Source organism: Aspergillus uvarum (genome assembly GCF_003184745.1).
Source record: "Aspergillus uvarum CBS 121591 unplaced genomic scaffold BO82scaffold_8, whole genome shotgun sequence".
In the NCBI taxonomy this organism is placed as follows: Eukaryota; Fungi; Ascomycota; class Eurotiomycetes; order Eurotiales; family Aspergillaceae; genus Aspergillus; species Aspergillus uvarum.
Window position 1 is genome coordinate 144,162 of NW_020291305.1, and position 23,160 is coordinate 167,321.

At 53.4% G+C, this 23,160-nt stretch overlaps 8 protein-coding genes across 8 annotated transcripts; 3 read left to right on the forward strand and 5 right to left on the reverse strand.

Moving 5' to 3' along the window:
* Window positions 1-164: 164 nt before the first annotated feature.
* On the forward strand, window positions 165-1,657 carry BO82DRAFT_351354 (uncharacterized protein). The gene is made up of 5 exons (XM_025634402.1): window positions 165-376; window positions 501-569; window positions 623-967; window positions 1,037-1,196; window positions 1,252-1,657. Exons 2-5 carry the CDS (start codon window positions 534-536, stop codon window positions 1,539-1,541), a joined length of 831 nt encoding a protein of 276 aa, XP_025495191.1. The 5' UTR covers window positions 165-376; window positions 501-533; the 3' UTR covers window positions 1,542-1,657.
* Window positions 1,658-3,004: 1,347 nt separating this feature from the next.
* On the forward strand, window positions 3,005-5,199 carry BO82DRAFT_197547 (uncharacterized protein). Its single transcript, XM_025630568.1, has 3 exons — window positions 3,005-3,221; window positions 3,282-3,521; window positions 3,645-5,199. Exons 2-3 carry the CDS (start codon window positions 3,500-3,502, stop codon window positions 5,135-5,137), a joined length of 1,515 nt encoding a protein of 504 aa, XP_025495192.1. The 5' UTR covers window positions 3,005-3,221; window positions 3,282-3,499; the 3' UTR covers window positions 5,138-5,199.
* BO82DRAFT_381051 (Arabinanase/levansucrase/invertase) lies at window positions 5,189-6,646 on the reverse strand (the record flags this gene model as incomplete). Its single annotated transcript, XM_025637812.1, has 3 exons — window positions 5,189-5,634; window positions 5,706-6,472; window positions 6,623-6,646. The coding sequence occupies 3 exons, from the start codon at window positions 6,644-6,646 to the stop codon at window positions 5,340-5,342; spliced, it is 1,086 nt and encodes a 361-aa protein (XP_025495193.1). The 3' UTR covers window positions 5,189-5,339.
* Window positions 6,647-6,812: 166 nt separating this feature from the next.
* Window positions 6,813-8,538, reverse strand: BO82DRAFT_351356 (hydroxyacid-oxoacid transhydrogenase). The gene is made up of 3 exons (XM_025634403.1): window positions 8,009-8,538; window positions 7,896-7,954; window positions 6,813-7,851 (listed from the first exon to the last, which is right to left on the reverse strand). Exons 1-3 carry the CDS (start codon window positions 8,425-8,427, stop codon window positions 6,845-6,847), a joined length of 1,485 nt encoding a protein of 494 aa, XP_025495194.1. The 5' UTR covers window positions 8,428-8,538; the 3' UTR covers window positions 6,813-6,844.
* A 208-nt stretch (window positions 8,539-8,746) lies between these two features.
* Window positions 8,747-9,372, reverse strand: BO82DRAFT_351357 (uncharacterized protein). The gene has a single exon (XM_025634404.1). The coding sequence runs from the start codon at window positions 9,232-9,234 to the stop codon at window positions 8,956-8,958; it is 279 nt and encodes a 92-aa protein (XP_025495195.1). The 5' UTR covers window positions 9,235-9,372; the 3' UTR covers window positions 8,747-8,955.
* Window positions 9,373-13,328: 3,956 nt separating this feature from the next.
* Window positions 13,329-15,822, forward strand: BO82DRAFT_389612 (phosphotransferase family protein; the record flags this gene model as incomplete). Its single annotated transcript, XM_025638463.1, has 5 exons — window positions 13,329-13,383; window positions 13,739-14,034; window positions 14,112-14,466; window positions 14,540-15,537; window positions 15,598-15,822. The coding sequence occupies 4 exons, from the start codon at window positions 13,329-13,331 to the stop codon at window positions 15,487-15,489; spliced, it is 1,656 nt and encodes a 551-aa protein (XP_025495196.1). The 3' UTR covers window positions 15,490-15,537; window positions 15,598-15,822.
* Window positions 15,823-16,235: 413 nt separating this feature from the next.
* On the reverse strand, window positions 16,236-18,181 carry BO82DRAFT_429513 (putative MFS sugar transporter; the record flags this gene model as incomplete). The annotated part of the gene is made up of 3 exons (XM_025640541.1): window positions 16,236-16,673; window positions 16,751-18,021; window positions 18,088-18,181. The coding sequence occupies 3 exons, from the start codon at window positions 18,179-18,181 to the stop codon at window positions 16,512-16,514; spliced, it is 1,527 nt and encodes a 508-aa protein (XP_025495197.1). The 3' UTR covers window positions 16,236-16,511.
* A 2,745-nt stretch (window positions 18,182-20,926) lies between these two features.
* On the reverse strand, window positions 20,927-22,779 carry BO82DRAFT_197613 (uncharacterized protein). The gene is made up of 4 exons (XM_025630569.1): window positions 22,212-22,779; window positions 21,767-22,139; window positions 21,591-21,708; window positions 20,927-21,538 (listed from the first exon to the last, which is right to left on the reverse strand). The coding sequence occupies exons 1-4, from the start codon at window positions 22,365-22,367 to the stop codon at window positions 21,118-21,120; spliced, it is 1,068 nt and encodes a 355-aa protein (XP_025495198.1). The 5' UTR covers window positions 22,368-22,779; the 3' UTR covers window positions 20,927-21,117.
* Window positions 22,780-23,160: the final 381 nt, after the last annotated feature.

Sequence of the window (23,160 nt, forward strand, 5' to 3'; positions counted from 1 at the left end):
ATAGATATACTTATAATTGAGAGACTCGTGGTTTGTAATGTTGCCACCGGTAGAATGAGTAATCATATAAGACTGCGTAACTTTGTATGAGTACTCAGTACTAGGAGGTTGGAGAAGAAAGTACTCGTACCCAACAAGGTGTGCGGGCGTGGGCGGAAGTGATTCGCCGCCCCCCCTGGCCCGCCACTTGTACCGTACCCGCTCTTTCGGGCTCTTTTCTCGGCATAGATTCATCCATCTTTCTTCTCCTCTCTTGAACTTCTGATTCTCTTCCTCCTCAATTTGATCTTCGCCCCTTGTTGCGAACAATTTCCCGCTTCTTCTGCCTTTGGATAGACTATTGAAACTGATTCTTATACCTACAAATATACCGGAAGTAAGTTTACACCTCATCTACAGCATCAGATTGTGGCGTCTCCCCTCCTTATCCAAATTTCACTATCAGCCCCGCTACCCCACGTTGCTCTGACTCTATGCTGACCTTGATCCTTCCGCTTCAGACCACAATTTTACCTATAACATATAGATCAACCATGCCACCAATCGTTCACTGCGTCCGCCACGCCCAGGTACGTAGTTTGCTCGAATCGAGAGTTGCCTATGATTAACGCCTTCCGCCCAGGGCGTCCATAACCTCTGCACCGCCAACCACGTCATCCACGATCCTCTCCTAACCGACTTGGGCAACGAACAATGCAGCACCCTCCGCGATACTTTTCCTCGCCACCAACACATTGACCTGGTGACCGCCTCCCCCCTCCGCCGCACCATCTACACCGCCCTCCAGAGCTTCGAGCCCGTCTTCAAGGCTCGTCCCGGTCTCGAAGTGATTGCTCTCCCAGACGCCCAAGAGACCAGCGATGTGGCGTGCGACACGGGCAGTGACCCGGACGTTCTGCGCAAGGAGATGGAGGAGAAGCACCTACCCGTGGACTTGAGCTTGGTCTATGAAGGCTGGAACGTGAAGGTAATTTGTTCCTGTTCGTTTTTTGTTTGGGATGACCAGATGTGCTAATGGAGAGGGGGGGATATACAGTCCGGTCGATTTGCCCCCACCAACAAGGCGATCAAGGATAGAGCCCGTGCGGCGAGACGGTGGTTGAAGGGTAGACCGGAGAAGGAGATTGTTCTGGTCACGCATGGCGGGTTCTTGCACTACTTCACGGAGGACTGGGAAGATAGCAGTCAGTTCCAGGGTAGGTGGTCATGATGCATTTGTTTGGGATTCGGACCAAAGCTAACACGGGTCAGGAACTGGCTGGTCGAATACGGAGTACCGCACGTACGTGTTCTCGGAGAAGGAGGACAGAGATGATCTCGAGGGATATCCGCTGGATGGGGACAATGCAACCTTGGTCGAGACTCTCGAGTCGCGGCAGCGGCGTGGGAAGTCGGGCCCGACGCCGAGCCGGGAGCAGCAGAAAATGCTGTATAAGATCGGTACGCAGGGCTGGGATGATCAGGGGTTGCAGCTGAGTACGGCGGAGCGTGAGGCTGCCAAAGTGCCCGAGGGCAAGGAAATAGATGGGGTTCGCGCTTAGATTGAGATTGCCTGACTTTACACTTAGAGAGAGGTTTTCTTGAAAGATCATTGATAAAGTAAATAATGCATGAAAGAAAGACTATATAGCAGCAAAGAATCCCTTGTTTACTGGTCTATGTGCACTGGTCCGCTGATCATGATCGAACAATAGCATTGTCCCTTCCAAGAAACTTCAAGGATAAAGACAGCAACAGCGTACTGAATGTCTTTGTCTATGAGGTTGTCCATAAAAGTCCATCCAGCTCAGTAACCCAGACCCTAATTGACTGTTTGCAGTAACACACGATTCCCCACGCTGCGTGAATCACAAAAATCAATATGACTGGTTTTGTTTACCCCGACATCCCCATGTTTCTCCTCTCACCTTTGCGCTCTTCTCATCCCCCCTTCTCTTCCCCTTGACTTTCAGACTCATGTATCCTTGGAGATGTCACGCCGAGGACTGATCTGATCAGACTTTGAGACGGCATCTCCGCTTCCTTATTACACCCAAGGCTCCTGTAGCCCCGTTGGAAGAATTGACCTTGCTGACCTTATGAGAGACCGCAGACACACGTCTGTTCCATCGCCTCGAGGCATGAGAGGGTGAGGTGTCGATACAACACTGACTAGACTAGACTATACTACACCCTCGCCTTCGAGACTCTCATGCCTCGTCCTCCTCCATCCTCCTCCGTCCTCCTTCTCCGTCCTCCCTCCCTCCGTCGATCTCACGCCACTGCCGGAGTATCCTTGGTGAGACCATACCATACTATACTAGACTATAACCTAACCAAGATACTCTGCATCCTCCGTCCTCCGTCCGAGCGTCCTCCTCCGAACGTCCTCCCTCCTTCGATCCTTCCTTCGATTTACACAACTTGACCACAGGTAAGCTCCACCTCTTAAGCCCCAGCTAACATGACAGGCCCTCAGCGAACAGACTCGCACCTCACCGCGGTGCTGGGGTCTAGTAGCCTCTCCACGGGGCGAAGCTAAGACGAGTCTACTAGAATGGCTGTCTGCCGTGAGCAGGGGCCGTGACATGCATAAGTAGAGATCTAGCTGGTGTGTGTGGCTTGATGCAGCTGGTGATTGTTATCTAGTGGGATCTGTGCGATCCTTGATATATCTGGATGATTATCAGGTAGTATGCGCGCGACCCCGTCTTTCCCAATAAATGAGTCTGAATACAAGGTGATATTTTCTTCTTTCGTTAAGAATAAAGCAGCCAGTGTAGAAATTTGGACTCCTTGCTGCATGTCGCGTCACCTCTAGTCTATAGTGATGGCTGTATGCCTTATCCTCCGAGAGAATGTTGGCAGGATGCAGAGTGATGTACTCGGTCAAATAACCACTAAGCCACACTCCACCGCCTGTTGATCAAACTCCACCGTCCACACAGTACATTGAAATATGCGTCTGCCTGGGATCAGAAGGCTTATACTGAGAACTCCGCTCTAGGTTGGCGACAGGGAGCCCGGACCGTAGCCGAAGACAGTAATCATCGGCATGTCGGCACGCAGAAAGAGGCGGTTTCTATTCGACAATGCGACTAGAAACCATGGTGCCTATTTGTCGGATCCTGCTTTTGTCTGGGAAAAAGAAAAACAAACGATAATCCTGCCCGCAGGATTCTTGTTGCCTATGTAGATGTCAGGAATGAATGTCAGCTATACTGACGATATTTGACCTGTTGGTGAGTCGGTCCGTACATATGTAGTAGAAAAAGCTATTAATAGCGGGTGGGGCAAAGCAGTGCCCCGATGGCCTGAGGCAGCCAATTCCCATACCTTCCCGCGCTTGTGTTTCATCCTTCCCTTCATCATCCAACAATCCCCAGACAACAAGATCCAGACCGACACTCCGAGACTCGTTCACTCTTTTGTCGAGTATATAACTTCTCCAATGGCATCCAGTCTATTGGTACCTTCGTTTGGAATCTTTTCATGATCGGTGAATGAAGTAACCAGCACCATGCTCGACGAGAACCTCCCTAGTATGTCTGCTGCCTTCTTATGCTCTTCCCTTGTATACCCGCCCGTCCACAACCTGCACAACCTGCACAATGAACCCAACAACATCGCGACTGACTGACTGACTGACCAACCCTCTACAATAGCATTCTACCTCAAACCCTCCCGCCAAACCCCCCACCAAACCACCATCCACCTCTACCAACACGGCAACGACCCGCAACCGACCTACACCCTGCGACACCCGGACCCGACCACGACCACGACCCCGACCCCGGCGGACGCCCACAACCGCTACGCAGCCGCCCTCTACGACGCCCACGTCCCCTCCATCCTGTACGGGGAGGTCCTGATCCTGCCGCAATGGACGACGCCCTCGTTGTCCGCCGACGCCATCCGCGCCAACAACGGCACCACCCCGGCGCCCGAGCCCCTCCTCCCCACCACCTTCACCATCAACCTGTACAACCCTGACCAAACCGTCACCGTCCACTTCAAGCCCAAGTCCTGGAACAGCCCGGCGATCTGGTGGTTCGAGATGCCGCAGCACAGCTTCCGGCAGCCGTCGACGTCGCGGCTGGACCGCACCCAGGCCGACCCGGCCTCCGCCGACATCACCCCGAAGCTGCGGTTCGCGTGGCGCAAGGACAGCAAGCTGAGCAAGGATTTGACGTGCGTGCTGTCGGGCAAGACGACGACACTTCCGGAGTCCAAGATGAAGGCGAAGGAGCCGGATATCACCGTCGCCATGTTCCAGTCGCTGAAGGAGTTGACCCTGTATGAGCCGAACCTCTACCGGGTGGAGATGGAGGATTTCAAGGGGCTGGAGGTGGTCTTGTTGTTGGCCGCCGTGACGATCAGGGATGTCTGGTTTGCGCCGCAGGGGTTGCGGGAGGCATTCCGGGTGGGGAAGTCTGGGCCTGCCGCAGCAGCAGTTTCGGGGACTGGGGGTGGAGGGAGGGAGGGGGCGCCAGCTAAGCAGCAGAGACCTGTGGTTGGTACGACGATGGGGTCCTCGGTGGCTATAGCACCGGGGGCTTTGAATGCTTCGCCCTCGTCGCCTCTAGCGTCGTCATCATCACCGACGTCACGACAGTCATCGCAACAGCTGTCGAAACCCCTACCGCAATCACAGCCTGCGGCATCGCCGGCGGAGAATTGGCGCAAAGAGGAGGAGCGCCGCACGCGGCTGCTACTGGAGGAAGAGGAGCGGGCGCGGCGACAACGCGAGGCGGCGCGCCAGGCGGAGATTGATCGCGAGACGCTCCGTCTGCAGAGGATCTACGGGCAGGAGGAGGAGCGCGTGCGCATGCAGGCGTCCGGGGCCCCGGGCCCGCTGCCCCCGCGGATGAGTGGTGCTGCTGCCGCTCCTGCACCGAGTCTGCCCTTGAGGCCGGCGCATCCGCCACAGCCGCACAGTTATCCGTACCAGGATGGACGGCCCCGGATTCATGGAGCAGGGCGGGTGGATCCGCGGCACCAGTCGGTGGTGCGCTTTTCGTTGTCGCCGGAGCAGCAGCAGCAGCAACAGGAACAAGGGAAACCGGCGCTGCAGCCGAAAAAGAGCAGTTTTTTCCGATTACGACGGTCGTCGGCGGATGAGGCGAAGTTGAGCAAGAAGCGGAGTTCGATGTTTTGAAATGATACCCTTGCAGTACCTGCTATGAGATGCGAATGGATTTTTGTTTGGATAGGAACTTCGTTATACACGTAGTTCTATAACCACCTGGACACTTCCTGTCTCTTGCGTGGAGAGGAAGGTCAAGTATACACAGCGTAGCCTATACACAACGTAACTTCTACATCCTCACCCCCCAGGACACCATCTCAAAACAAAGCAATCACAAAGGCCTCGCCTCCACCCCCTCCAGCGTGATATTCACCGGCAGGATATTCCCCTGCGCATCAAACTCCATACGATCGATACACACGACGCGATGATCCCGCGCCGTATCGTTGGGATACCGTCGATGATAGACGATATAGTACTCCTCGCCAATCGTCAACACACTGTGATGGCCGGTACTCGTGCCAATCTTGTCGTTGCCCTGCAGGATTTTCGTCGGCGTGGAGGTAAACGGCCCCGTCGGCGAGGGACCCGTCACGTAGCTGACGCCGTAGGAGTTATCACCCCAACTGTACGTTATCAAACCAGTCAGTTGAGCCCAATCCAGCCCAGTCCCCCAAAAAGAAAAGGGAAAACCTACCCCCCGACCGAATACATAAAATAATAAACCCCATTCCGCTTCAACACCCACGGCCCCTCCACATACTCCGGCGGCGTGATCTCCACAAACTGCCCCTTCAGGGCGGTCATACTCTCCGCATCCACCTCCACCACGACCGCATGCCCCCAGCCCCCGAAATACAGCCAGACGCGGGGTGTCCCGGCGCCCTCTTCGGAATCCCATTCAGAACCCCCGGAGTTTTGATTTGGGGCAGGATAGTCCACGAAGACCTGCGCATCAATCGCCTCGGCCCCCATGACCGTGCCGTTGACCAGTGGTCGGCCGAGGGCGTCGGCGAACGGCCCCGCGGGCGAGTTGGTGGTCGAGCGCGCGACGCCGATGCCCGTGCCGTCGCCGGTGGAGAAGTACATGTAATACTCGTACTCCCCTTCTGGGGCTTCTTCGGGAGGGGGGTTGTCTGTGTCTGCGCTGGAACTGGACTTGTCGCCGGCTTGAGAAGCACTCTTGCTTTTTTTAATGGGTCGTCGGGCGACGGACGGCGCCCACGCGGCGCGGTTCGTGGACCACGGAATCTGCGTGATGTTGAGGACGGTGGGGTGTTTGGTCCAGCTGATCAGGTCGGGGGAGCTGAAGGCGTCGAAGAAGGTTTGTTCCTCGTAGGCCGCGCTGTAGGTCGGGTAGAGCCAGTAGTTCTGGGTGGAGGAAGGGCCCGTGTGCGGGAAGAGGTGGGCTTCTGGGTCGGCGTACCAGGGCCATGGGCCGGGGAGGGGGAGGGGGTTGCCTGTCTTGACTGTCTTCTCTGTATTCTGTTGGGGGGGTGATTGGTCTTGTTCGAGGGGGGTTTGGGGGTTTGTTGTTGCGTGGGCTGGGAGGGGGGTAAGGAGGAGGGAGAGGGAGAGGGTGAGGGTGAGGGTGAAGAAGGAGAGGGGGATGACGGGGATGGGGAGGGGAGGGTGCATTTTGGGCGATTGGGGAATAGGGGAATTGGGGAGAATTGAGGAGTGGATGAAAGGGGAAAAGAAAGTGTGCAGTACTACCTACTTATATGAAAAGATTGAGAATTGGTCGGATGATCTGCAGGCGTGATGGAATGCGGGGATGACCGGGGGGTATGCTTTAGTAGAAGGCAGGTGCATTCAAGCTAGGTATGCAGCTAACTAATACTCCATCGACTCCTCCAACAACGCCCGCAATTCAGCCTTCTCCCCCTCCAACTCACTGTTCAAGTTCGGCGCTAGATCCAACACGCGCTTCTGCGGCAAGGTCCCCTCTACCAACGACTCAATATCCCCCCGCTGGAACCCCAGATCCTTCAATCCCCGCGGCTGGTCGCCCAGCTTCACCAAGAAGTCCGCCAGCGCTTCCCCCAGCACCTCGCCCGCGCTCTCCCGCTTCACGTTCGAGATGTCCACGCCGAACGCCTCCGCCGCCGCCAAATGTCGGTCCGGGTTCGACGCCGCCGTGAATCGGAACACCGCCGGCGCCGTCACCGCCACCGACACTCCGTGCGGAATGATCGGGTGGTCGACGTCGTAGCCCGCGTGCTTGTAGCCCGGGTTCTGGCTCGAGATGGGATAGCTCATCCCGTGGCACAGATGCACGCCCGCGTTGCCGAATCCCACGCCCGCCAGCGTCGCGGCCAACAGCATCTGGGACTGCGCTTCAAAGTCCTCCGGGTCTTTGACCGCCCGGGGCAGGTACTTGACCGTGCTGCGGAGGGCCTGCAGCGAAAAGATGTCGGAAATGGGGTTGGCGCCTTGGTAGGCCGGGCGGTTGATCGGGTTGGTGGGACGGGGGGTACGCTCGTTGTACGGGATGGCCGTCCATGACTCGAGCGAGTGGCACAGCACATCCAGTCCGGAGGAGGCGTGGACAGCCGACGGCATGGTCCGCGTGTTGAGCGGGTCGCAAATACCGAGCGTGGGCTTGAGGTTGCGGTGCGCAATCCCCGTCTTGGCTTTCTTCGAGACCAGATCGAAGATGGCGGTGCCCGTGGTTTCAGAGCCCGTACCCGCGGTCGTCGGGACGGCGATCAATGGTCGGAGGGCCTTGGCGACAGGCAGCCCTTTGCCCAGTGGAGCGTTGACGAAATCGAGAAAGTCGGCTTCGGGGTAGACGGTGTACAGATTCATCAGTTTGGCGGTGTCGATGACGGAACCGCCGCCTGCGGGGGTTAGCAAGGGATACACAATTGGGGAAAATACGCACCAACGGCGAGAAAGGCATCTGGATTGTATGGTTTGGCAAATGCGATCGCTTCTTTGACTCTGAGTCGCTATCAGATGTTGCACGAATCGACGAAAACGATGGTGGGAGCTTACGAGCTATCCTTGGGCTCCACGCGCACTTTGTCAAAGACAGTGAACTCAATGCCCTCCCGCGACAACCCCTCGACAGCTTGTTTCATAGCATCCAGTTTGGCCACGTTCCCATCCGTCACAATGCACACCCGCTTCGCCTTCATGTTGGCAAAGTCCATGCCGACCTCTTTGGTGGCTCCCGGCCCAAAGCGGATGCTCGAGGCGGCCATCTCAAAGGCGTATTCCTTCTGGCGCGAAGGGTCTGTCGGGGTGGCCATGTGACGACGGACATGTTCGCTGAGAGTGGGTGTGCGATGGTGATGATGGTGATTGGGATTGGAATGGCACGGACAGGAGGGCGGATGCGTGTACTGGACTGTGCGCAGGAGGTTGAGGGCGCGTGTGGAGGCCGAGGGGGCGATACGGATGGCAGCGACCATCTTGGGAGGCTGATTGTGTCGAATGAGTTTTGACGAGCTTTGAGTGAGATTTAAACAGGCATGGAAGTATGAGGGAGTTCTCTAACCGGAAGAGACGATTGAGGAAGAAGGAGGTCGGACAATGAAGCTGCAGAGAAGTAGGAGGAATCGGTGTGGAGGCGGAAATGCGGGGAATTGCGGTCGGCGCGAATGCCGAGGTCGGGGTAGTTCCCAATCCCCAATTCCTAATTCCCAATTCCCCAACCCCCCAATTCTGTGATTCTCATGGTACTTAATGCTCAGTGATCAACTTAATCTAACTGATGTCATTGCAGGTACCTACCTTTCTCATCCCAAGGTACAGAGGCACAGACTTTGGGACTACGAGTATATCATGACGCACCTGCACCTATACTGCGGTACGCATTCTGGCTAGTCGCCCGATTAGGAAATGCCGAGGTCGAGCCTTTCCCTCTCAAACGAAGCAAACATATATCCGGATTCTACAGATTGTAGTTACTACTCAGTATAATCTATGCACCAATTGAATCACCACAGTCCCCCGTCTATCATCGCTCTTAGCTCCGTCAAAAGCTCCTCCGCCGTTATACGACGCTTCCACTCTCCTTCGTCATGCCCCTCTTGCTCGCATAACGCTCTTGCAAACAGATCTAGCGGAAGCTCATTCACATCACTACCAAACAAGTCTACTAAAGCTTGTTTGACCTTGGATGGCTTGGCGGCATCGACCACTGTTCTCCACGCCAGCATACGAAAGTCTTTAGTAGACATGCTATCGAAAGTCAAGTGAAGCAGAGCCATTCCCATCGCGAACACATCAGAGCTCACCGGATCAAAGGTCTTTCCCAGTAGAATCTCTGCTGCAGGTTAGCATCCCAACCGTGATCGCGTACAGCAGTACGAAGAGAAAATTAAGAGTGTGAAAACTGTGACCTACCCTGCGAGAGATACCCCAGCGTCCCCGCGCTGCCGCGAACATGACGCGAGCGAGTGACGCGATCCAGGTCCGAGGTCAGGACACGCATCTCCCCGGTCGGTGTGCGGTCATACACCATGTTTCCGAGCTTCAGGTCCTGATGCGCGAAGCCCTGTCGATGGAGCTGGGCCAGCGCTTCGACCATCTGCAGCATGACGGGCAGTGTTTGCCGAGCCCGATTGTCGGGCGGCAGTTCATTAGCCCACGACTGCAGACTGCCGCGTGGCCGCGGCATGACCATCGCATAGACGGCTCCATCCTGTGCCTGGGTATCGTTAGGTTGAGAGATTGTGAGAGTAGCAGTGGCCCGTATGACGTGAGGACCCTGTACCAAATCCATCATATGGGCCTCCCATAGCAGCCACGGGTCGTGCGAGACCTTGACAGCCACGTCCTGCTGGCCCAGCAGATCCAACTGGCGATTGGCTGCGTCACTCAGCGGGATCCAGGTGCCACCGTAGATTGAATCCACTGCCGCCGCGCCCTAGGATGTCTTCCTGGTCGAGCTCCAGTCGAAAGTGATCGGTGAACACCGTTGTTTGGTAGAGGTTTTCGTCTTCCACAAGTTCGGACGAGGGAACACGACTCTTGAGGTTCGCGATCAAAGCCTTCCGGGCTGTCAGGCCGGTGGAGGTCTGGCGCTGTTGCCGGTAGCTCTTGTATGTTTCCCACGATTCGATGCACTCCGGCACTTTTGGCCCTCGTGGGATGTGTGAACCGGTTTGTGGCTCCGAAGGTAAGGTTGGCGATGGAGGACTGAGCCAACTGAGCGACAGCCTGGAGAGTCCGATGCTGGTCATCAGCAAAGCACTGACCGACTCAGCATCTTCAGACCCACAACATGCAGGATCTGTCGAGGTGTCAGATGCAAGAAGTCACATCTGCTGGCTGATTATCGGGGAATTGACCATGAATATTCAATCAACATCTGCAATCCTTCTACTCGGTGAGAAGATCATTGAAGTCAACCACTTTGCCAACCAGTACTTCGATCTACTCTCCGCCTTGTGCACATCTATAGTTTCAGGTGAGTGCATACCCACTGGTGAGTACGTTTTCAATAACTTGCCATGCACGACTGGGTCAACTACCAGTGATCCGCTGCATCATACTGCCGCGTGAGTCATCGGTACTACTCACAATTGACCTGTCATATCTCCAGGCTCGTGCTAGGCATCCTCAGACCTGAATGACTGCAGTCACCGATTCTTCAAGCACCAAGACTCCAACAATAAGCTACTTCCTGCTTCACAGTCGCTCTTCATCCGTCCCCATTCCTCGTTCTATATTGCAGCCTTCGTGCCTTACCCACCGCCGACATACATTATGAGACTACTCTACCTCGTGGCCATGCTTAGTGCGCTGGTAGCAGCCGCTCCGTTGCATCCGCAGGGCCAGCAAGCGGATCACTCTGTGGTAAGCTCATTCGGAAGACGGCATTGAAAGATACGGAGCTGGCAGTATTCTTGAATCAGGTCCCGCACTCTGGTTACGGTCACTTGGCGAAGACACCGGGCGTCGGGGGGGCTAGCAGGTCGGAGATCCATGGGTCCCGGGAACAATCAGACAAGCGATCGGTGAGTGACGGAGGCAGTCAGCATTGAAGGTAATTGGAAAACAGACAGTTAATATTTGGACAGCAACTTGGTGCGCACCGGAGACAAAATGAGGCGGAGGCAGATACTGATATTCTTGGTGCGGTGCAGATCGGTGGAAGCATCCGTATGTAACCACGAAATCCAACCTTACGGCAGCATTTGGCCTGAGTTAGACCTTGCCACTGACTAGAGCAGCATTTCCGGGAAAGTGATGTACTGGACAGTACGGAGGACCACATCAGAAACAAAGTGACGGGGGAAAGGAGGGGGGGGGTGCAATCTCGGAGTAGATGCCGGCTCTATGACCATATGTATTGTACTGAACAGCACTTAGTTGGAAGTTGATAATGCGACAAGTATACGGGCAAGTATGACTGCTATGGTAGAATAGCTCGTGCTCCACCTAGAACTAACCATCGATGGTCGTAGATTGCGAGTCTAGGATACAGGCTCGTCAGACCGGAAAGGCGTCATGGGCCAATGAACTGCATTAGTTAATAGTTAAGTAGTCTCCGTAGTATGTTGCAATTTGTATGGTACAGCCGGACCCTACATACAGCCCAGGCTGTTAGAGGACATCGCAGCACTTCTGGGATATGATCGGTTCATGGGAGACCTTCTGGCCAAGGTCAAGTCCGTGTCGCTAACTGCGACCTAAAGTTGAGGATTGTCCCGCAAGCAGGCTCTCCTCAAGAGCCTGGGTTATGTGTTCCCGGTAATTTGAAAATAAAACCATGCAAGATCTTCTGACTGATCAGGGAATTGGTTATAAGTACCGATAGTCATTTAGCATCTGCAGTCTTCCCTGCGACGGAAAGGCCCTATTGAAGTCAAAACCATCAGGGACCAATCTATACTTCGACCCACTTTTGTGCTGGCACGCATAGTTACTAGGAAATCCGTTGTACCTATAATTGATGCTATGCATGCATAGCCCAATTATTAGTTACCTAGTCCCGCCTGCATGACGCTGCCGCATGAGAGACGAATGATTCGGGATCTGTCATATCTCCTCGTGGTACTCCGTAGTACTCCCCAGATATGGCTGCAATGCGTGGTACATAAAACTACCGAAAGTCCGGCAATTCGCAAACCTTTTTGCTTTACAGTTTATCTTCACTCACCCTTGTGCCTCTCATTCCTCTCTGCTGCAGTTTTTGTTCTCATCCCAACTGCCCACATTCAGGATGCAGCTCATCTATCTCGTGGCTATGCTGACTGCGTTGGTAGCAGCCGGCCCAACAGACCCGCACCGCCAACAGGCGGATAAATCACTGGTACCTCCCCACTGAGTACATTCTCAAGAGATACAGAGCTGACGGGTGTTCTTGGTTAGTTCCCTCACTATGATTACCTGACAGAAATCGAGGACGTCAGCTGCTCCGAGGGGCCTGACCTCCGTGGACCGCCCAAGACTCCATCCGGCAAGCGATCGGTGAGTCCACAGGACACAGGAGGCCAAATGGGAGAGGGGTGAGAAATTGAAGACCGACGCTTAACAATTTTCGTATCAGCTTCTTCAGGCAAACCGAGAAGAGATACGGACGTGCTTACCACCCTTTTCGACTGGAGTACTATCATGATCTGTGCGTGAACCACCCAATCATCCCTTTTGCTCGGGACAGCAGAAACTGGGCCGTCTTGCGGTCGTAGATTCCTGTTGCTGATATAAGTAGAGATGCCCTGACTGTGTCAATGCGTAAACGAAGTGACGAAGAAATAGATGCGGGAAGATGGAGGCGAGATCTCCTCACTAGGGTCAGCCAGCACTAATGATCGATGACTGGGCAGTCAGTAGCCACAAAAAAGTATGCTGCTGATGCTGTTGGTCGGATATTGTACAGTACATTGTACAGTACATGATAGAATGATAGTAGCCACATAGAATATGATCACAATCCGGCTAATATGTTGCGGGGTAGCATTATCCGCGTCTGCCCCGATATCGACAACTTCATTTGCCAGGAGCCACAAGGAGTAAGCGCGTCGAGGTACCTACCCAGTGCCTTTTGCGTCGTGTTCTAGCCAATGAAAGACCCATACTTCGGACTTTCTCGAGCAAAGAATGCATCGGAAGTATATAAAAGGTTCGATGCTCCTCGTGGATCGTGTTTGACAACGGGCATTGCCAATATCTTTCGTCAGCACTTACGCCATCTTACTCAGTTCAGCTTTTATGATTCTTCATTCAGCCATCTTCCTGCCTCAAGACTTCACTATCCTTCGTCTTTGTTCTCATTCGGGGTTCCTACCCAAATAGGCAACGGTACAGTGCCCCTACCTAGGTTCAAGGTATTCCCAGATAGAGAATCATCCACAGTGCCAATATGCATACATCAAGAAAGTCCTCCGAATGGGGCCAATGTGTGATTGATAAGGAAAGTGCGAAGAGAATCAACAAGTCACGTCACCAAACAATCAAGAAGCCAGTGCTTCACGTGACGCGCACCCAATAGAGCCGTCCAACATCGAGATTGCTGTGGAACGGACTCTCCTATACTACTACGTTGTTAATCACCCAAAGCATCACCCGGTTGAGATGTCAATAACACTCGGCGGGGCTTCAAGCTTAAAGTCGTTGCTTAGTGGCTCGCGTTTCCCTGCAATAACACGTCGGTCGCTGTCCATGATGTTTAAGGGATGGCAAAGCTCGGCAACGATATCCCTAGGTATTATCTCCCTTATCTCGTGGGTAGTGGTGGAACCTGGCTCACTAGATTTTGATTTCTCAATTCAGATTGCGATGCTGAAGATCTTCATAACTACTCGGCTCAGCGATGGATGTGGAACGAAGCCCAGCAGCTGCAAAGCAGGTATCGCGCGTTTGACCTGGATGCTTTGATCCACGTTGCCGAGCAAGCCGCCGGCAACAATGCCGTGTGCGCCAACATCTCCAAACTCCCCGAAGGGAACTTCAACAAGGCATTCCTTGTGACCATGCGGAATGGGTCGGAGCTCGTGGTCAAGATCCCCAATCCAAACGCAGGTCCTACTCATTACACCACCGCATCAGAAGTGGCAACGATGCGATATGTGAGAACTCGCCCAGCTCCAAGTACGAGATTCAGCATATTCAGTGTGACTAATGTTTGCTTTGAACTTTTACGAAGGCAAGGGAGAACCTCCAAATTCCGGTCCCCAAAGTCCTAATGTATTGCTCCCGGGCCGGCAATAGTAAGCTAGGCGCCGAGTACATCGTGATGGAGAAGGCTCCCGGTGTTGAGCTGAGCCGCGTGTGGGACACTCTCAAGCCGCGTGACAAACTGTCTATCGTTAAGCAAATCGGTTCGATCACTTCTCGAGTTTCTTCGGGAAGGTTTCCGTCTCACGGCTCGTTGTACCTTCGTGAGGACATCGCAGAGTCCGAGACTATCGCATTTGATAATACCTTTGCGATTGGTCCAACTACAGGCCGAGCATGGTTTGACGATGAAAGAGCGGAGGTCGACGTTCCTAGAGGCCCTTGTAAGCTCATATTCACAATCTCCACTATGCGATTACTCGCACATAATCTGATAGCGTCCTATCTATGACCAAGGGCCGTGTACGAAGGACACTATTCATGCCTTGGTTCAGCGAGAGCTAGCCTGCATCTACCAACTCCCCAGCTTTCCTCGAGATCACCAACAGGGAATCTTCAACGGACCCGGTGGGTACCACCCCCGAATGGAAACCAAATTATCCGTCCTGCAAGACTTCCTACGCATACACCAACATCTCCTTCCCAAGGACGAAGCCCTCAACAACGGCATAATCTGGCACAACGACCTTCATCTGGACAACGTCTTTGTGAACCAGGACCATCCCACCAAAATCACCAGTATCATCGACTGGCAAGCGGTCCCTATCTACCCGATGTTCCTGATCGCCCACCACCCATCCCTCATCGAGTATGACGGTCCGAAGCCTGAGCGATTTGTTCAGCCTCAGCTTCCGGAGGATTTTCACGACCTGAACCCCGCCGACAAAAAGGCTGCTGGGGAGCTGTATCTCGCTCAAACCCTCTGGCTTTACTACGAGACGCAGGTTTACAAGGAAGCGCCGGACTTGCTGCATGCATTCAAGTACCACGAGACTGTGCAGTCGGATCTACTGGGTCTGGTTGGATCGGTCTTCGACGATGGGGAGTCACATGTCCAGAAACTTCTTGCCACCGTGGCCACGGACGAGGTCTGGAAACAGCTTGTCGGGGTGGATGGTCACGGAGATCCGAGGGTGGCGTGTCCTCTGAGTTACACTGAGCGGGACTTGGGGAGGCAGGCTGAAGACTACGCCCGATGGGAGAGAGACGTTGAGAGGAAAGCCCGAGTGATCGAAGAATTAGGGGTGTATCCCGGGTGGAATGGCGCTGTTCCGCCTGGTGACTATGAGGAGATGGCGAGAAGACTGGAAATGGCCAAGAAGAGGTTTCTGGATCGGGAATCGAGGACCCCTGAGGAACGGAGCATGTGGGAGAAAGCGTGGCCGTTCGAAGATAAGGCTGAGTGATGAGAGACTGTCTGACTGGAGATGCCAGAACTTAATAAACAGTACAAGGTCCGTCTCCAATTCCTATGGATCATTGACCCCCATTACCAACTTCCATCTGCAACCAAGCCCTTTTCTTAGCTACAGCACAGACATATATCAAGAAACGCCAAGTTCGGATTGTGCCGGAGCGCATGTGGAGATTTAGGCAATTGTGAGTATTACCACCTCGAGTAATGAGATGGAGAGTTTTGCCTTCCTATCTGCTATAGAACGCCTAGCGAGAATGGTGTCGAACATACAGTGGGTGGGTGAGGCTCAATCAGTTGTTTTCCGAAGTCAACTCCTAGATCCTCCCTCCTCTTTCAGTCCAACGGGTTTGAGGTGGTAACACGACTGAAGAGGTTTAATAAATATTTAACCAGAGTCTAGCCGGTTTTACAGAATCTATATAAATAAAGGGCTTTATTTTCCTTGTCGCAATTGAAGTGGGGTAGCATCGGCAGAATGGCAATTGGTATAGAGGAGAGTCAATGACCCAGCAGGCGGCATAAACACGGAGAGAGAGGCATAAACTGACCACTGGAGCACAGTGGAACAAGAAGCAACAAGGAGCAAAAATCCTCCTCCGCATTGCCAGGGAGTGGGTGGGACGGCTACAGGCTAGCAAGTCTAGCTCCTCATCCGCTCCAGCATCCCTTGGCTTCGCTTCGAGCCTTCTATATATTCGCATCTATGGTCTTGATTCTGGTTAACTACTACCGCCTGTTTACTATTTTTATTATCCAGCTTGCTGGGCAGCTGACTGGCAATACTTTACTCTCTGGCTACGCCACACAGACTACTACCTACTGGCTACCACTACACTTCATCAAAAGACGCGTGGAGTAGCAAACTCGTCCTTTCCCTCACAGCAAAAGCATAGCACGGTAAACTATATCCTCATTAATTACCGTCTAGGCCATGAGATCCATCGAGCTCAAATGTGTCGACGACGGTCAGGAATCATCCCCCGCCCTATGCACCCCCCACTGACCCCGACCTCATTCCACCTTCGGCGTCGTGACATGCGTGTGCCCACCCGTCTCCTCCGGTACTTCCCCGGAGTTCCGACCCGCCTCGCCCGTCTCTACGATTTTCTCATCCCCAGGAGGCTTATCTCCACCGAAGACGTGCTGCATCTCTTCTAGGGAGTATTGCGAGGTCTGAATCCAAAACAACCCAGTCAGCTTATTCAATTCCACACGCCAATCTGAAAGCCAAGAAACAAATAAAAACGTACCTCTTTCAAAAACACATACGCATAGACCACCACCGCATAGTTAAAGATGGCAAACATCAGGAACATCCGCCACCCGATGTTGTCGATCGCATGCGGCGTGATCTGCGACATCATGAAATTGAACAACCACTGCGACGCTGCTCCCACCGTGACCCCGATCTCCCGCATGCGACTGCTGAAGATCTCCCCGACGTAGAGCCAGGGGAGCGGACCCCAGGACATGTTGTAGCTGAAGGCTTCGCAGTAGGTCATGAGGATCATGGCGATACCGGCCGGGGAGGCGTGCGTCGCGGAGGCGTTGGTCGGGTGGGTGGCGAGCACGCAGGCGATGATGAGCATGAAGGAGCCCATGGCGGCGGCGCCAACCATGAACGGCCAGCGGCGGCCGACGCGGTCGAGGACGAAGAGCTGAAAGACGCACACGCCGACCACTTTGACCAGCCCGAAGAAGCCCGTCACGAGCTTGCTGGAATTGCCGGCGCCGACCGCCGAGAAGATCTGCGTCGCGTAGTAGGCAAGGGACGTATTTCCCGTCAGTTGAGCTGCGAGCTGGATAGTAAAGGCGATAAACAGGCGATACCGGTTAGCTGGGAGAAGCAGCTCGCGAAAAGTAAAACCCTCTTTAATCCGGGCCTCCTCTGCAATACCGGCCAGGATCTCGTCAAACTCCTGTTGAAGCTCTTCCGTCTCCTCGCCTCCGCGGACCCATTTGAGCGATTCGCGGGCTTGGTCAATCCTGCCCTTAGAAGCAAGCCAACGGGCACTCTCTTTGACGGCCAACATCCCGAACAGAAGGAGGGAAGAAGGCAGCAGTTGTAGACCCAGCGCGATCTGCCATTGTTTGGTCGCGGACGGCTGATCCTTGGCCACAGCGTATGTCACCCAGTATGCAATCATGACTCCCAAGGTGAAGAAGAGCTGGAAGCATGCCCCGAGCCGACCTCGGAACTCTTTGGGGGACATCTCGGCCGCGTACACTGGAATTAATACAGTTGCAGCTCCAATTCCGAGTCCGGCGACAACACGACCAGCATAGAAAGTGCCCAGCGTGTGGGAGTTGACGACCTGCAGGATGGTGCCAACAGTAAAGACCAATGAGCTAACAATGAGCCCAAGTCGTCGACCGAGATACTTCGCAATGGGAGTCGTGAAGAAGCAGCCGAAGAAAGCGCCTGCCTGAAGAATAGAAACAGCATTGGAATTCACCGAGGTCTTCTGAGCTGTAGTATATCCGAAATCATTCTGAAATGATGATAGGGTGAGGACGCCGCCTGAGGTAAGGCACTATATAAGCATCCAAAGATTAAATCATTAAGCTTGAGCATGGTATCACCCACTGATGACACCCGTGTCAAAGGCAAAGGCGAAAGAGCCCATGCAACTAGCAGACACAAGGCAAATAGCCCGGAAGAGACCAAGCTTTCGCCCCATCGTGATGGCTCTATCGCTAGCCGGCCGGTTCGTGTATAGGTCAAGATCAACGTACTCAAGTCAAGAATACCCCGAGCAGAATGAGAAGCAGACAGCGCAAGAACGGTGTTTATATAGAACCAGCTGAGGGGTGGGACATGATAGCAAGCTCAAGTTATACCCCTGTCATTCCGTGATTCTCGCTTGCGCGTTCCTCGCGCCAGGGCTGGATTAGGCGATGATGTTAGGTTCGAGATCCGTCCGGTCATCCCAAATATCTCTTGCCTGTCGCGCAATCAGATAACAGACAACGCGGTGTCAGTGCGGGAAGGCCCCTGTGTATGACCTGTCTGACCAGGGCTTGTCTGCCGTGTCCCCCGCTATCAAGTCATAGACGCAGCTCTAGCGTGAAAACGCTGTCAGCGAGAGGTTGAGCTTGAGTCCTGATGCGCTCGACTCTGGGCCGGTGGTTGGTTCTGGATTGGCATAATCCGGGTGTCGATGACGTGATAGCCATCGTGATGGTTGCAATGAAGAGCCTTGGCCAGGGTGACAGTGGTTAGAAAGGGTTGCAAGAAGTCTGTGGCTTTTTCACATCTGGACGAAAGTCCTCAGACAAGACTTCGAAGCCGGAGCTTCGAAATATTAGCTATCAAAGTAGCGACCACTTTTGGTCTGGGATTGCTTGCTGGCATCGAAAGAGATCACGATCGATAGACTACCCCGCAATCAAGAAGATCGACATGTGAGATGCACATGATTGGCGGAAGTGGAATTGGGACTGGATCCGCTGAAAGGGAAATGGATAATCAATTTCTAAGCCAATATCACTGACGTGGAGGATGAAAACCATCATAATCAAGATGATGAAGCATAGTAAGCGGATGTCTGGTGGTCTGATTCATCTGGTGTAGGATGCCCTGGCAGGGGAAGCCTTCGTCCACAAAGCTGAAGCGAAGGTGAGATATAACTCTGTGGCTGTTTGACTGTCCCATCACGATAATGAGCCAGAAGCATTATTCGGGCCTCAGAATGATACTTGAACAACAGTAGGGTGATTGGTTGTGGATGAGGATAAGTACAATATGAAGGTCAAATGAAGAAGGCGGACAGCTGACCGCCAATTGGCACACCCTTTTTCCCCGAACTGACAAGCTTGTCACCTGATCTTGCGACTTCTGCCTAAGGCTGAACACCGCCAGGCTGCAATGGTGCCTCGGCTCAGGGGCGAGGAGAGGATAAGAAACGGTCCGCGGACTCTTCAACACGGAGCCCATGTACTCTCTTGCTCCGAGGCTGTCGGCGTCAAGCAAAGACAGGCTAGACTAGTCCGGATGCCTCCGAGAAGAGCCTGAGTCTAGTCAAGCTTATTATTAATTTATTTCCTGCACGAGCTCACCAACGTGAAGCGCACCAGGATGGTACTACTGCACCCTTGCAGGTTCCACCTCTGAGAATAGCATCGTCGGGCCTAGCCCCCAGTCCCTAAAGCCGACTGCGCAGAGAAAGGTCTACGAGGATAAGGGTGAGCCAAACAGGAACAGTCAACAAGCAAACGCCATTAGTGCGGGTAATACGATTGATGCCGAGCTTTGTAGCACGAGACACTTGACTCCATAGCTCCCCGGATGCAGGCTACACTTCAGGAACGATACGACTGAGTGACACAGAGAAATTGGAAAAAGTGCCACCAACAAGCCGTTCAATCCTTCGGCGTCGAAGTCATCATGACTCGCTCATCATGATCGGAAATTCCGGCACGGATCTTCATAACATGGGTGAATGACCTCAGATCCAAAACACAAGCACAAATATGGGTTCGGATCAGAACGGATTAAGGATGTGTTCCGAAAACCAAAATTGAAGAAACTATGGATGAACGGTGGTTTTGAATACGCTTCAGCTGCGGAAATCGTCACTCGCACCACATGGGTGCGGGTCTCTTTCGTCATATCTGGTAGATTAAGCTTGAGGTGCTTCTTTAGTTGAGTTTGCCTCTATCGACTCTTGATGCTTCAGTCCATTCCAGAAGGCGTTTTTCCCAGAGACGCTTCGATTCACCGGCCAGAAAGACAAAGCAAACTCTAATCGGGAGTCTGGCGGAACTCATTTCCCTTGCCACCTTGCGCAAAACCCGGTCTCTACCGAAAATATACAAAAAAGTCTCTGGTTGCTCGATCGCTGTTCATTCTTTATCCCCAGTCACCGGAGAACTGAAACCGCTGAACTCCGTCCCCGGAGAGACTCTGACCAAAAAAAGCAGATCATGCAGATCGCAGGACAGAGCAGATAAGATAGGGACATTCTCCGCAAACCCCAAATTCAGGTCATTGTCGAGTTGTCGCAGCAGAGACGGGCCAATATACCGTTCGGGCAAGCATCGGCCGGTGTAGAGCCGGGTTCGATCGATAGATTCATGGATGTTGGCGCGCAGTGGCCACTGCGTAAAAAGTTTAATCAGGCCGGGTGGAGACACCGCACGCTCTCCCTTGGACCTCCCTCCCTCCCTCCCTTCATCCCTCGCTCCACGGTTCCGTATGCCAATAGAGCGCTACGGTTCCATGGTTCACAACTGAGACATCCTGCTTTTCAGGGCATCGGCTGGCTGTCACTTGCTCTTGGGAAATGACACGATGGGGGTGGCTTTCAGCCAATCCCGCTGCCATCACCATCTCAATCTACAGGGCTGACAAGCAGAAACAGGAAAATGGCAATGTTAGTGCCTCAGGTGTATAAAACGCTCCCAAAAGTGAAACCAGATTCATTAAGTATAGTCGTAGACTGCCTACCATGACAGTCGTGCCCATCATCATCAGTATAGGATTCTAGATATCGCACATGCCAATAAGAGAAAAGACATTATCGGAGAATAGGAACGAGAAGAAGAAGATGAAGAAGAAGGAAAGGAAAATCTAAGGAGTGAATGGTCTCGTCAAAGTAGGCTGTTCAGCGATCGATCATCGTCCGAAAGATGACCCATCAGACACCACCGAGATATCGACTTGTTTCGTGATACCACGACCGGCCTCCAGCGCCGAGTTCTGCTGGTAGGCCTCACGCAGGATCTGTTCGACGCTGTCGGCGTCATCATCCCTCCGTTCCTGATTCTGTGATGGCGCAGTGCCATTTTTCGTATTGCCCTTGTTGCCGCTGAAGGGCCCAGTGAGCTCGTAGGAGCGTGACTTGGCATTGCTGGAGAATTTCCTCACAGAGGAAATCAAAAGCGGTCGAATACAAGGGATGGATGAGGTCATGATGATGATCACGTTCTCAGTGTAACCCCAGCGGATCAGTTCCACACCTCCGGACGCGCCAACATTGGTCACACTAGGAACTTGGTCGAGCTTGGTGGTTTTGATGATAGACGCAATCATAGCCCTGTTGGTGCGGTCTTAGCGCGAGCCGATCAAACGAGGGACGATCCACTTACACAATACCCAAACTCAGCAGGATGATCAAACTGATCTTGATGCGAAGCTTTAGATTCAGGTTCCAGAAGATCACAGTAGGGAAAACTGCCAGGAACAAGTCGGTCGCGGTGTTGACAGCTGGTTTGAACCATCAGTCCAGAGTCTCAATTACATGTGTAGGGGATCGGATGCGTACAAGACTGGAAATAGGCAAAGTGAATGACCGCAACGGTGTTACCGCAGGTAGTCTTCGTTCCGGGAACCCATAATGCTCGGACATTGCGGCAAATACTGAGTGGTAGAACGGCGGCGATGATGTTGCAGACTAGCTGCAGCATCATGGCTGTCCAAAGCGCGATCTGGTATGGTTTCTTCCCGCCAAGGATTCCGAGCAAATAGAGAACGAACGAGGAGCGGGCAATCCCAGTGCTGAACGTGACGAGCGGTACCTGAATCGCAATGTCTTTCAACACTGCTTCCAGATCTGGCTTATCCAGGGTCTCGAGGTCCTTGCCAAAGCCATGCCGGACAGAATTGGTTAAAAGCCCCATGGAAGAGAGGGTTAGAATCTGAAACAGAACCGACATCCCATTAGAGGTGAAATCATAGCAAAACGACCGCGATTGAGGGGAATCACTTACCAGGGCCGCAATCATCAACACATCGTCGAGGTGGAAGTGACGGATTTTAATCTTAGCAGCGATGCGGAGAATGAGGATGAATGTGGTGATGCCGACGGCCGCCCAGAGACCACTCAACAGGGCCGGGCCGGCATTCGAAGAACTGTCGGAACTCATCTTGACAGGGAGCACATCCTGGCAAACCTCATTGCTTCAGTGCCAGATACGAGGTAGATATATCTCCGGAGGGTTTGAAAAAAAAGCCGACTTTGGGGTTGCAGTTTTATAAGCTTTCGGGACCAGGGGAAATACAGTTTTGTGGCCGTGTCAACAGTGACTTGGCGAGGACAAGCAAAGCAGCAAGAATACGAAGCAACTGCAGTGGCAGCAGCCAACAGCAGCCATGGCAGTAGTTAAGATAATTTAAGCCTGGCGCTGTCCGAGAACCGTGGCACACATTGGCGAGCACCCAGCCAGATTTTTCGATCCTCCTCCAATTTCTGAGTCTAACTCTTCCCTTCCGACACAGCCAATGTAACTCCAGCATGGCAGCTTGCAACCCAGTGGAAATGCGGTCCCTTCCCCAATGGGCGGCTTAGTCCGATCGCTGGGCAGGACAGGCTCGGTCACTTCGATAGTAGTCTAGTGGTCTAGTGGTTCTGGGCTTGGGCTTCTGGGTTGGCGCCACGCTTGTGGACACAATCACCACGAGGAGATGAGAACTCTAACCTCCCTGCAGAAATGATCATCACTACCACATGGCACTGAATCCAGAAACCATGTGCAAATGACGCCAATCTAGTCTATCTTTAGGGCGCCGTTAACAACTAAGTTAAATCTTAGTCCTTTAGTCGGTGTGCTCGATCTGCAGTGTCTACCTCCAGTCTGGATGGTCCCTTGCCCCAAGCGTTGGATTCGACAGGATGCTGGGTCCATGGAGAAGTGTGGGAAGGGGGGTTGAGGACTGAGG